This window comes from Simochromis diagramma, unplaced genomic scaffold (assembly GCF_900408965.1).
Source record: "Simochromis diagramma unplaced genomic scaffold, fSimDia1.1 OVJJ01000802.1, whole genome shotgun sequence".
Lineage (NCBI taxonomy): Eukaryota > Metazoa > Chordata > Actinopteri > Cichliformes > Cichlidae > Simochromis > Simochromis diagramma.
This window is the reverse complement of record NW_024387492.1, coordinates 16,481,135-16,495,508: the sequence shown is the minus strand read 5'-3', so window position 1 is coordinate 16,495,508 and position 14,374 is coordinate 16,481,135. Positions and strand designations below refer to the sequence as shown.

General features: G+C 39.6%; 1 protein-coding gene across 1 annotated transcript; it reads left to right on the top strand.

Annotated features, from left to right (window-relative positions):
- The first annotated feature begins 10,439 nt into the window (after positions 1-10,439).
- actc1a (actin alpha cardiac muscle 1a) lies at positions 10,440-14,115 on the top strand. Its single transcript, XM_040018305.1, has 8 exons — positions 10,440-10,537; positions 11,771-11,924; positions 12,039-12,167; positions 12,248-12,443; positions 12,536-12,697; positions 12,945-13,136; positions 13,524-13,705; positions 13,844-14,115. The coding sequence occupies exons 2-8, from the start codon at positions 11,796-11,798 to the stop codon at positions 13,985-13,987; spliced, it is 1,134 nt and encodes a 377-aa protein (XP_039874239.1). The 5' UTR covers positions 10,440-10,537; positions 11,771-11,795; the 3' UTR covers positions 13,988-14,115.
- Positions 14,116-14,374: the final 259 nt, after the last annotated feature.

The following is a 14,374-nucleotide window of genomic DNA, read 5'->3' as shown; positions in this document are numbered from 1 at the left end:
GCTATGGCTGAGCCAATGAAGCTCGCTAGCTAGCTCTCGAGCGCTTCCATGGCAAGGTGTATGGAGGGCCAGGAGTGACAAAATTAATTAATTAAATACGCCATTAAATAATTAATTAAATGTGTCAATGGTTAATTAATTAATTAAATAAAATTTTGAAATAATTTATTAAATGTTTTAAATGAAATGAATAGGCATTTAATTAATTATTGACACGATGAATTAATTATTTAATGGTGTATCTAATTAAATCATTTTGTCACTCATGGCTCTCCAAAGTTAGTAGCCCCCATTTTAAAACAACTTTTAAACATTATTAACATGTTTCATTTCCCCCTCATTTAACCCCTTCCTCTCTTCTGCCCTCTTTCCCCAATTAACATTATCTGCTTCTACTATGCCCTCTCATTGCCTCCTTGCTTTCGTTTGCTGCTTTCTTTCCACCCACTATTAGATCTCTGCCTTCCTCTTTCCTCTTCTTTCCCTCTCTTCCTTTCCAGCCCAATTCTTCACCTTTTAGATAGAAGCATGAAGAAACAGGGTGAGGCTGTACCTCTCTGGACTGCTAACAGGGTTGGGCTGTGAGTTTTTTTCCCATTAAAGTGACAGTTAGCTACATGCAGAACAATTATCTGGAATATTTCAAAGAGAGAATAAGATACAGATTGTTAAAATGATTAAACATGCTGCTAATGTCTAACTGAGTCCTGTATAGTACCCCACATGCCATTCATGTTATCTGTACAGCTTTTTCTATGGGCTGTATAAAACCAAAACATATTTTTTCTATATTCCCTCTCACTGTAATTTCTCTATAGCCACTGCAGTTTTTCTTGAAGCGACTGCCAGTTTATTATCCGATAGAGACCAACATCCCTGTCTTGACCTCCCACATACTCATGCACAAAACAGTCCCACCTATGAGCATATAGGTGTAGGACAATGGAGCACTAACATGGAAACTTTCATGGCACCTCACATATTTAAAGAGCTGACACTATCACTATAAGAAGGCTCTGCAGTTCAATTAAAAGCAAAAAGCTTTGAAGATAAAGTATAAGCACACTGATATGATAATCCCGCAGTTAACCCTTGCTTTGTGAAGGATTTCGCATTCATATTTTTTTTGTATTAACCAACTTGGGTGTGTTGATTTAACTGTATGATCGTTTTAGTTAATATAGTGTTTGATGACTGACAGTTGTATCAACTGATAGTTTGATCAACATCTCAACCAACATGCTGTTTATCAAATATAGTCAAACATCTGGCACCTAATCACTGTAATGGCAGGAGTAGCCCTACAGGAGCAACCCATTATTAAGGGTTGTTGCAGGGTTTATAGCAGCGGTCACTCCGAAGCACCTCTCTCACATCCTACAGGTCACCATCGAAAAGCCATTGAATTGTAGTTGAGCGTTAAATTGTATTGGAACTGAGCGGGTATAAAGTATCAGAGAAAGTAGACTGAATGTTCTTTTGTTATCAAAGATTTCTGATCTAGTTACAGTTTACCCGCTTAAAAAAATCATGTCGAAATGCCATGTATGTATAATTAAAGAAGCGATCATTTGGACTATTCCGTAACACCCCTCTCACAGTGGTACATCCCTCCAGGTATCCATTCATAAGTCTTGTACAGTAGAGCGGGAAATTACATTGCTACGATGGCCCCTAGAGACAAAGCACGTACAAACTCCAAAACACTTGCAAACTCCAAAACACTTGCAAACTCCAAAACACTTGCAAACCCCAAAACACATGCAAATTCCAAAACACAACGGAAGTGCTCCAGGACGCTAGGGGCAGTGTTGAGCTTTTGTTACCTAGTAACTACACAAGCCAGGAAGTACCAATGACCGGATTTGGGCTGTATCCCAATTCAGGGTCTGCAGCCTTAAAGGCCGCATTTTAAGGCCGATTACGTCACAGCGACACGACGAAGGCTGTCCCAATTCAAAGGCTGTTCGAAATGCGGCCCTCAAATGCGTCCTTAATTTCCCTGAATTTTAAGGATGGGTCGGTGTAGCCTTCATGGCCCAACATATCCCAGATTTCATAGCGCGGCGGTGGTGTGGACAATTTTGCCGGAAAAAAAAAGGCGGAAGCGGAGCCGCCGAAGAGTAAACTTTCAGAAGTAAGTACTGAATATTATGTCACTTATTTATGCGCAAATGTTTTTATAATGAAGAACATTAAAACATTACTGTTGGCCACATGTCGGGAAAGTTATGTGACATTAGCGATGTTTGTACTAACTTGGTTTTAAAGCCTTTACTTCAAAATATACGCCGTTCAATAGTTGACTTTAATCTTACAGAGAATGTGATAATTTTGTGGATAATTAAAGTCAGTCATATATCCACAAACACAACAAGCTGAAAGTCAGTGATGCTGCTCGGTTTGCAGTCCTGAATATCACGGCACAAGCAGGATTCACTGCACTGTTAATGTTAGCTATGTTATATTGCTGCCTCTGTTCGGTGGTGTCGAGCCAAATGGACTTTAACGTGTGTTTGAACGAGCTGACGGTTCACTCGTTAAGCTGAAAGAAAGATGCTTTAATCACAGGAGTCACACATGTGTCCACTGTACCTGACTGTCACCTGTCTGTCTGTCCTGCACTCTCTCTCTTTTTCTTTCTCTCTGAAATATGAACATGTATTTATAAGTTACACTTGTGTTTGAATCCTGCAGCTTATCACACATTTGATTTCCATTTGTGACAACTGCAAGTGTCCAGAGTGAGGACAGACTGAGGGACCCACTGCTGCACATCATCTGTGAGGCTTTGCACCCCTGATGATCCACCAGGACAAACTCAGCAGTGTGTGAGGAAGAGGAGGAGGAAGAGCCAGCAGCAGCTGACAGATGGAGAGAATAGATAGACTGTTCCCTGTTTGTGAAGGACTGCTAGGAAAGTTTAACATAACTAATTGTCTGTCCTGAATCAGTCTTATTAGGTAATGTTCAAATAATTTTATCATTCCAGTGTTTTCAGTGTGGGAGAAAGTACTCAAGGCCTTCAAGTTACACACTATGAAAGGCAGCAACAAGTTTAATATTCAGAAACCTAAAGTATGTATCAGCAGCAGAATGGAGCTAAAAATAAATGTTTGTTTCAGTTCTATGAAGCTTTGAGTATTTTGGATTAGTAGTACTGCTGTGTTTGTTGCATCATATTGCTGTAATTGTTTATATGCTTTATATATTCTGAGGTAAGTTGATCTATAGTGTTACATCATATTCTATAAGGATGTTATGTGTTTGTATACTTTCTGCCCAGTTTGACCCATTTAGCAGAAGTCAGCCTGTTTAAGGCTCTGATATCTATTCTGTATGACTTAAAGCGGTTATGACATGGTCTGATTTTCTCACCCAATAAAGGAATATTCAATATATCAGTCTACTCTTCATTCTATCAGAAACAGTTATCACAGCTTGTACATTTTCTTTTTATAAATATATGTAAGCAATGAGCCAAATTTAGTAATGCCAACATACTGAAGGAACAACATTTGTCTCATATATGATACACCTATATATGCACTGTCAAAGATACTTGTCTTTGAGTGAAGATTTAAGGTGATAGGACATATAAATAACTGCAACTTGAATCTGTACTGAGGCTCAGTATTTGACACAGAGTTCATGTTCACTGCTGTAATAGCTAATAATGATTAATATAATAACTATAATATTGGCCATATTATATTTACATTACCAAAGTGATATGACTTTAGTCTCATGAACAACATGAGCTAATTGTTATTTACTAACTAATCTTAAATGACTGTTCAGTACAGAAATGAAGCCCAAAAATCATGTTTTACTGTCCTGTGGTCTCAGCCTCAGATACTTATCAAATCACACAAAGCTCTTGTAGAAACAAACAAACAAATGAACAAAATATGTTCTCCTTCATAAGTTGTATGACACGTTTCCAGCGGTTAGTATCATGGTTGCTAGGCAACCTGGGAAGCGCAACGGAGACTAGACCGTCCCATACAGACAAACTTGCCGTTTATTTTGCAAATCGAGCTCAACACTGCCCCTAGCATCCTGGAGCACTTCCGTTGTGTTTTGGAATTTGCATGTGTTTTGGGGTTTGCATGTGTTTTGGATTTTGCAAGTGTTTTGGAGTTTGCAAGTGTTTTGGAGTTTGCATGTGTTTTGGAGTTTGCAAGTGTTTTGGAGTTTGCATGTGTTTTGGAGTTTGTACGTGCTTTGTCTCTAGGGGCCACCGTACATTTCAGCTCAGCGGAATTGACAGGTGAAGGTGTTCTGCACCACAATTAGTATAAGGTAAGAGTGAATGAATTTTCTTCTATTCTTTATTTTGACGGTCGCATTTGACTAAAAGTAAAAAACTCGTTAATGTACAGTTTCGGATAAAATCTGGAAGCCTGAAATGTTGTGTCTACTTTCAGCTTATAGTCCTGCAACAAATAAATTGCACCGAGAACACAATCGATTAACAAATAAAACGTTTTCGTTTCATAAAATACTGTCTTTCCGTTATAAAGCTAGCATAACGCTTCGTGGGTTCCTTTGTTAGCCTTGCAGTTGCCTCGCCCACCGTGAACCCAGACTGTCGCTCTATGGTTGCTTTTTTGCAAAGTACTAACAAAAAGTGTTAATCTCTGCAATATGATCGGTAAACGTAAAGGTAACTCTATAAATGTGTACAATGACTTTGTTACTTTTTATGATTGGAGAGCACCCGCTTCAATTCGCACACAAAGACTTTCGACTCAGTTCGAATGCTCACGCGGCATGCCCATGTGACTTTCCATTGCACGCACACATGACTTTCCGTTTTTGCCTTGAATAATGAATAAGTCACCTATCTGTAATGTATCTCGGCTATCATGTTTTTCCTCTTTTTATTAACATTGTGCCCCCTTTTTTTCTCTTTTCAGATCAGATTTGTTAACTACCATCTATCCATAAACAAGTAAGAAGCTCACGTCCTTAAATAATTCCTAGTGTTTAACCATTTACTTATTTGGCTATTTTCAAATATAGCACCATTTTCTTTAATCTGATATACACTGACAATGGCATCACGCTGGCCAAGGAGGCGCAAATTAAGGTCGATGGTTGAGGCCGCAGAGTCAGATATACTCCGGCACTTTGAAGAGATGGTTGGCAAACAAAATATCCAAAGCGACAATGCACAGGTGGAAGTTAAGCGACCGCGGGTGGCAGAAGAGTCTGGTGTGTCCCACTGTTGTCACCCAGGCATAGACAGGCAAAAATTTAAAGCCTTGTACACTTGTGCACTTCACAAATTCCTTATATACTGTACCTTCTTGCACGTCTCCGTTTCCTGTGTGTATTGTTACAAATGAAACTGTAACTGTAGGAATAAATACGCCAATAGCACATTTAAAATTACTTATGACTGTTTTTAATTTCATTTCTTTAGACCAAATCCCCTGTACATTTATACAGACTCTGAGGATGAGCAGCCTAAAAGAAAACGGTTTCCCCAGGCCCCTTGAGTGAAAATACCAGGTAATAAAATACTGTCTAGTGTCTGTGTACATATCTGTGTGTGACACAAGGAAACTTTGTAGACAAGTTGTCTGTATTCTTAAATGCTTAAAAAAAAAAACCTTTTTCTAAACAGTCCCCACCACTCCGCAGTCTGCACCCCAGCCCACTGATAGCAACCATCATAATGCCCCGCCCAGCTTCCGGCACCTTTTGCCACTCCGGCACAACACACAAACCAACACAGCTTTGCGATCTCCCCAGCATGTAGACTCTGGTGTCAAAGCCGCCGCTAGAGATGGTATGCTTTTATAAAAGTTATTAAGCTGCATCACAATATCATTGTACTCATATCTTCAAAACACAAATTTATACTGTTGAATGTCATGTTGTTTTGATTTTTTTTTTAGGTTCCAGAGACTCTGTGAGGCCACTATTACGAGGCAAGTTCTAAAATCTTGGAATTTGACAGTTTACATGGTATTACAAATATATGTGACAGGCAAAAACTAGTTAACACTTTTAGCAGTTACAACAACTTATACTTGAATGCAGAATGTGAAGTCATCACTTATGGATATTATAGTTTCTTGCATCATACTGCTTAATCTGTTTGTCACAAGTCATTAATCTTTCTATAATTGTTCTTTGAAACAGATGCAACCTTACATAACATTTTAACGATGGTGTCAGACCTGACCAGAGCAGTTCACGATCTCCGTGAGGAGGTCAGAGCCAACCGCCATCTCTGCAGCAATGAATCTGTAGATGCTGGGGTATTGCCTCTGGATTTGCCCTTGCACAACATGGAGGAGCTAAACAATGCAGAGGCAGCTCTGCAATCACCGGAGGCAAATAAGGCAATGGTAAGTATTTAAAAGTTTTGTAAACTTTGTAACTTTGAAGTGCAATAGCTGTCAAATTTGATTAAAATGCATAACAACGGCCTTTTGATGTACGATCTTAAAATCAGGCTTAAGGGAAAACTAAATGATATGTTTCTGTCATCAATTGCATGATGTAAACACACAAGCACTTGCATACACATTTAAGACATGAGACATGCTAATTCCATCTCTTAAAATGTCTCCATAGGTGGGACGCTTTGTGTTGATTGGAGGGACCACACTGGAGGTGCGAGTCCGCCGTGTAATGGCTTATGCCATTACAAACGAGCTGGCCTCTGTACTCAACTGGGCAGGGAAAAAAAACAAGGACCAGACAAAGCAAAAAAGGGCATTTAAAGAGACAGCACTGTGCAAATGCATATTTGGTAAGTTTGACCTTTTATTGTTGTTTTATGAGCCTAAAGTGAACAATAAAGCGATCAATTGATGTGCTGGGTGCGTTTAACATTTCCTTTGTCCAGTCTTTGCTAGATTTCTTTGTCTTTCTTAATAACAAGATTTTTATGTCCTGTTAATCTGGAGATGGAGTCGTAGGTCTTCGGCTTCTTTTGTCCTCTTGTTGTACAGTTTGTACATCCCGAGGAACCCATGTTTTCTTTTTTTGAAAGGATACACGGCACACCATGCTAAGACATATCAAATGTTCTGCTAATAGCTCTTTCAAAATCAAAGTGATGTGGCAGTTTGCTGATTTCCGCCTGGTGACTTTCATGTTTATCAGCCCAGTAGTTTACAGACTTTCTCCCAGCTGAAGACAGTTAACAAGAGGTTATTCATGTGCTCTAATTCCCCTTTTCCCTTTTTTTTATTTGTATTTTTTTTGTGTTTATTTTTGTCCTAGATGGCCTGACGCAGCAGGTAGGGGTGAACTCTATGTCTGAGTTTGTCTTTGCTCAAGCTGTCCAGAAATGGCTCAGATGCACTCCATATCGTATGGGTGGTGCAGGGCGCCCAACATCCATCCCCATCCCGGAGTAAATAACAAAAAGTGATGTGAAACAAAGAAATGTAAAAAGGAAACTTTGTCGTTTAATAAAGTATTTTGCAAATGATACATGTCTATTGGCCTTTTTTTGTTGTTTGTTTTGTTGTTTGTTTTGTTGTTGTTTCTGATGTTTTATATTTTTGGGATATTACTATTGACATGATACATTGTAACATAATTTTTAACATATAAAGGGTGTCCAATTTGTACAATTATCTGGTGGTTTAAGTATTGATGGAAACTTGCAGTAGTTTAGTATTGATTAAAATAGCTATAGATTGTATATATTTGTAACTGTAGGTTTCCAGTCATGATTTTACTGTTGTTTCAATAGAAACCAACTGTGCGAAAGAGGTGGAAAATCAACATCATAGTTCAACAGTGTTTAAATATCAGAATCTAACATTGTTTCAATATTAACAGTGTGTCATAATTATATGTTAAATCAATGTCAGCGTTCAACATTGGTTCCATATCAAAACCTGACGTTTCAGTATTAAAAAGGGTGCAAGAGTGACGTTAGGTCAACATCAGATTTCAACGTTGATTCAATAGAATCACCTGATATTGACTAAACATTGTTTCAGTGTCTCCTTGGCTCTCTGGGAACACACATTTAAAAAACTGCTTTTACATAATCTCAGACCTACTCAGGTTTAGAAGATATAAAAAACTATTTGAAAGCAATCTAACCTAAATTCAGCAGATTTTTTATAGCTTAACCTTACGGTCCTCAAATGCTGAAGAAATGAACTTTTACTCAAATTGCTAATGTGTAGCACTACATTTTTAGAAAATGTAGAGCAGTCTTTTTTTTTCTGAAAGGTATATTGTAAATGGTCAAATGATAAACAAACCCCTGTCTACCTAACAGGCTGTGCAGAAGCAGTTGTTGCTAACAGCTGCTTAAGTGTGTGCATGTGGACGTGGGGGGCTGCAAAGGAGGCAGCTGTCAAGACAGACATACTGTGTGCTTCCTACATTCCCTTATAAGGATGAATGTCCCTCAAAACCATGACCCATTTAAGACCATTCTCTTTTTTCCTGATTAAGACCTGGCGATAAAGATAGGACTGCCAAAAAGTGCTTCTTTGACTTGAAGGGAGCTGTTGACAAAACACAGAAGCAGTTTCACCCAAAGGCTGGTGTGATCTTTCTGCTTCATATGTTTTTGCTCAGAACAACAAGCCAGATTATGGTGAGAACACACTAACGCCATATTGAAACAGGTATATTTGAGCATTTCTGTTGTAACACTTTTACACTTTACTGCAGTAATTCTAGTTATTTTTTTATTCTTCACAAATAAAACACACAGTCTATAAAGTCTCAAATAAATAGCTCCAAAATAAATGCAGAGCCATATATAAAACTGCTTTATTTAACTCAGTTGCAGTTAAATATGATTTTTAACTACCACATATATCTATTTAATATGTAGTAAGTCCATCTTTGCCAACAACATGAGTGCACGTAAAAGCAGGAATTCATGTTTTCTTGTCCAACTATATGATCTGAATGCTTTTTTCAATTCTAAGTCCTTTTGCAGATCATCAGAGGGCAAATGACTCCTGAAGCACTGCGGTCATGCACTATGATTGCTGCTGCTATAAAAATGTAAATATAGAAACTAGAAGAACACAGTGTTCAGATATGACCTGACATAATCTATGCACAGTCTATCCAACATCAACACAGGGCGGTCGTGCCTGATTTTCTTGTTGGAGTCCCCATAGACACTGAGATCACCAGTGATATATCTAGCTCTTTACAAGACCCCAGATCCTTTTCAAATCTGTCTTGATTACAAAAATGATTCTGCTCATGGTAGGTGAGAAAAGATTCCTTCCAACGTTACACAGCAAATTTGATAAACTGGACAATTTAAGAAAGTTGCAATATCCAGTGAAAAAACAAATTTTTGGACGGTGAATTGTATAAACAGACCGTGAGAGTCAAAAAAATGTGAGTAGAAAAAAACAACAAGTAGGTTAGTAGTGCCTTTGCCTTGCACATGGCTACAAATGGAATATTTCAAAGTCTTGATGCTGCGGGGGGTATTTACATTCTTTCTGCACTCGCAGTTGCCTGTTCTGGCTTCAACATGGGGGTAGTGTGAATTGACGAATAAGGAGTGTGAGCTACGCTGTGTGTGTGGCGATGTGCAGACTCTGGCACCTGCTGCTCTGTATTTCCCTAAAAGGACACTCTGGAGCCAATCAGAACAGAGAACGGATACTCGTCACTCTTGCATTTGCCATCCCAGGAGTCTGTTGTCTGGTGGAGGTTTTGGAACTGCCTTTAGCTCCCTCCATTTACCCCCTTACATGATTGCCTCTCAGCTATCTGGAATTTTATGGCCCCCACTCTTTACAAACGACGTTGGCAAACTCTCCCAGGCAGGTCCACCTTAGACGACTCCTTAACCAGACTGCTCAGGCAAGATCTCGTATTACTGTCACACCATCTAATCATCCACATCCCCAGGACCCTGTTTGAGCTTAGTCATATTAACACATCCCTGGGGATCTGAATGGCAGCTCCACAAACTATGAATGGGAGAAATGTGTTGCTATGCATAAATCTCCATTACAAACTATTTACTGATGGTTTTGCAGCTGATTGTTTTTTACCTGATGGGAGTACGACAAGCTCAGCTTTTATATTTATAAAGAATCCACAAAAATAATTTGACAGCTAAAATACAACTAAATTCACTATTTTCATGTACAAATAATATTGGTTTTAATAATACTCCCATGCATATAACATTAAAATCCTTAATCATATAGAAGATCCACATTCACTGTCATTTATCACATTTAACCTTCATGTACCTTTTAAATACTTCATAATGTAATCATCTATCTTTAATAAATTTCCCACTTGCTGCTTTTCCCCCCCCCTTACTTCTATCTATGGCATTCAATGTCCAGGGCAGCATCTCTATAGATTGGTGGTATTTCCTGACACAGGATCCACTTTAATGGACTATTTTGCTGAGCAACACTTAATTTGGGCTTGTGTGAACCCTTGAGCCCGCCCACTGTCCCCCAGCTCCAGGACGCAGAGGCATATTTAAGGAACCCCTTGCACCCTTGCCCCTTTGTCCCAGTGGAAACTCCAGTCTTGTGGTTACAACTTGGTGAGTCCTTTTGCTGGATCATTGCTGTGTTTCAGATGCTGCTTTTTGGAGCATAGAGGTCAGTGAGGATGACCAGATAGTGCTGCTGTATATTACAGCCAGTACATGGATATACTGTATTCATTACAGCTAGAAGTTGTTTCTTGCCTAAGCAGATGTTTTATTGTTTTGTTGAAGAGTGGTAAAAGGATAAGTTGTGTGTGCTGAATAGTTTAAGGGCTGCTGCGGTATATAAGGGCAAGTCAGATGCCATCAAGACTTAGGGTGGAGGATATATGTGATGCTTGACTCGGAGAAACAGGCAAACAACACTGGCTCAGGTTAGACTCAACATAAGGAAAATTATCAATTCATTATTTTTTCTTAAAAAGGCTTCCTCACTGATGCTTTACTGTTTTTACTGTTTTTAGCACAAGTTAAAGAGCATTCTGAAAAAGGTCATTTCCCACATTTCTAGGTTATATTTAAATGTCGGGCTGTGTAGTATGGAAAGCAACAGATAAAGATTTTTTACAGATTTTTATGTAACTGTTATGTTACTTGAACTAAACTGATAATTAGACTAATTTACTGAACATAATAATTGGTAAAATATACCTTTATATTCAAGTTTTATGTTTCTCAAAATCAAGTTTTTGTAACTTGGTCATATTCACAGTTACAGACAGCAGTCTCTAAGGTTTACAGGGTTGTGGCCTACTATAGGACATATTAGACAGAATAGGACAGCGGTAAGACTCTACAAAGAGGGGATGCTGGCACTTGGGATGCAGGCTCAGGCCTGAGAGCCTGGAAGACTCCAAGCACATGGTCTCCATCCAAACAGAGGAGACTACTATGTGGCGACAGCTGAGAGGAGAGCCAGGCCTCCACTGCCACTTGTCAAAAGTCACACTGCCTCAGCTGTTAACTGGCTCTGGCTTAACGATGAGATACTAAGAAGGGGTTGTGGGGGCAGAGGGGGGTTTACAAGAGTCCAGAGGCTGAAAATAGACCCATGAGTGTGTGGTGGTGGTCCTGTTTTGGCTTTTCAAGCAGCTATAAGGCTCAGAGAGATTAGACTACTCAAAAGTGTCTTCATACTGAACATAGCACTACATTATTTCATAGAATTGCACAACTTTGTTTCTTCATGTGAACTTCTGCTTCTTTAAATGGAAATAATATGCATTTAAACATTTCTGTAAATATACCATAATATTCTGATTAATTTCTATTTTTTGTGTTATATAGAAAGCCAGCCCGGTACAGACCAAACATGTGTGACGACGACGAGACCACTGCCTTGGTGTGCGACAACGGTTCTGGCCTGGTCAAGGCTGGGTTTGCCGGTGATGATGCTCCCCGTGCTGTCTTCCCATCCATTGTTGGACGTCCTCGTCACCAGGTTGGAATACGGGAAAGGCCCCAAGTTTCTGGGAGATTACATATTTGTTGCCCTGTCACAAGATGTCTGTTTTTAAGTCTTGAGCTTGAGTTTGTTTGTTTTATTCATTCTCAGGGTGTGATGGTAGGTATGGGTCAGAAGGACAGCTACGTGGGAGATGAGGCCCAGAGCAAGAGGGGTATCCTGACTCTGAAGTACCCAATCGAGCATGGCATCATCACCAACTGGGACGACATGGAGAAGGTGCAAAAGATATAAAGATGTGGGAAAACTGAAATGTTATTTTTGTCAACAAATAACATCATTCTTTCCTGGATTCACAGATCTGGCACCACACCTTCTACAACGAGCTCCGTGTGGCCCCAGAGGAGCATCCCACCCTGCTGACAGAGGCCCCCCTCAATCCCAAAGCCAACAGAGAAAAGATGACCCAGATCATGTTTGAGACCTTCAACGTCCCAGCCATGTATGTGGCCATTCAGGCTGTGCTGTCCCTCTATGCCTCCGGCCGTACCACTGGTGAGCCCTCTTCTGTGCAATGTCGCATGTAAGTTAAACCATATCAATCTGTGCATATTTTCTTCTAACAAACTACTGCCTTCACTGGGCAGGTATTGTGCTGGACTCCGGTGATGGTGTGACCCACAATGTGCCGATCTATGAAGGTTATGCTCTGCCCCACGCCATCATGCGTCTGGATCTGGCTGGTCGAGACCTGACTGACTACCTGATGAAGATCCTGACTGAGCGTGGTTACTCCTTTGTCACCACTGGTAAGAAAATTACCAACTTTAGCCAAAAACAATCCCACAGAATTTTAATGAAAAATGTAAACTGTAAACAGTGATCTATTTCAACATTTTTAGCCTTTTAATCACATGAGCTTACCTACAGTTTCCAAATTCCTGAACAGGCAATATGCATATACTGTGACCGTGCTTTGTCAAACGGAATTCTGAACGTTCTAGATATAAACAGACTTTTCCTGGTTGACTGAACTGTGATATTTCCTCCATTTAGCTGAGCGTGAGATTGTGCGTGACATCAAGGAGAAACTGTGTTACGTGGCTCTGGACTTTGAGAATGAGATGGCCACAGCCGCATCGTCCTCCTCCCTGGAGAAGAGCTATGAACTCCCTGACGGTCAGGTCATCACCATCGGAAACGAGCGTTTCCGTTGCCCGGAGACCTTGTTCCAGCCTTCTTTTATTGGTCAGTTGATCCACCGCACATACACAGAAAGGCACAAAATATATTTTGGTTTCATACCAATACCAGCAATAGTAGTATCTACTTAGGTGTATTGTTCTCATGGGACCTAATGTCCCATAAGAACAATAAAGCCATATATAGGCTGTGTATAAATATAATTCATAATACACTATACTGGAGTTCTGAGTTCAGTATAGCCTCCACTAATAGCCCTTTATATCTATAACGCTATTAATTCATAGACACTTACGAATCTTACTAAATGTGTAAATGATAACTAGTAGCATTTTATCTCCTGAGTTTCTTCTTGTTTTATTGTCTACATCTTAAATGTATTGCAACGACCACCACTGCATGAATACTTACCTCTTTACAACTTTTCCCCAGGTATGGAGTCTGCTGGCATTCATGAGACGGCCTACAACAGCATCATGAAGTGTGACATTGATATCCGTAAGGACCTGTATGCCAACAACGTGCTCTCTGGTGGTACCACCATGTACCCTGGTATTGCTGATCGTATGCAGAAAGAAATCACTGCCCTGGCTCCCAGCACAATGAAGATCAAAGTGAGTCCAAGGAGTGCAAAGTTATTAAAATGTATTTTGTCAAAGAAGAAATAAGCAAGCCTTTTGTTCAAATTTTGGCATGGTGTAAAATGTTCTAATATGTACTTCATTCCTGATTTTCCTATCCACTCCTTCCAGATCATTGCTCCCCCTGAGAGGAAATACTCCGTCTGGATCGGTGGCTCCATCCTGGCCTCTCTGTCCACCTTCCAGCAGATGTGGATCAGCAAGCAGGAGTACGATGAGGCTGGCCCCTCCATCGTCCACAGGAAGTGCTTCTAAATCTTCAGACATCACCAAAAATCTCAAAACCAACCACACCAGCTTTGCTTCTATTTCTGTATTTCTACTGTTCCTTTTGCTGTATATACATGTACTGTTGTAATAAATATAGTTCCTTTTATCAGTAATCCAGAGAGTTGGAGTCATGCTTTTTCCCCAAAGAACATCAAATATAATTCTGAAAAACAAATACAATACTTCAGATGAATAAATAGTGTGTTTGAAAAAGATGGCAACACAAATATACAGTATACTCAAAAAAAAGTGCACTTTTAGCAAAAGAGTGGTTACATCAACCATTTTAATGAAGACTAAATAAACTTTTAATTATTTTAACAAACTGCCCTTTTCAAGGCATTTTCAGTTTTCTATAGCTCAAAAGTTAAA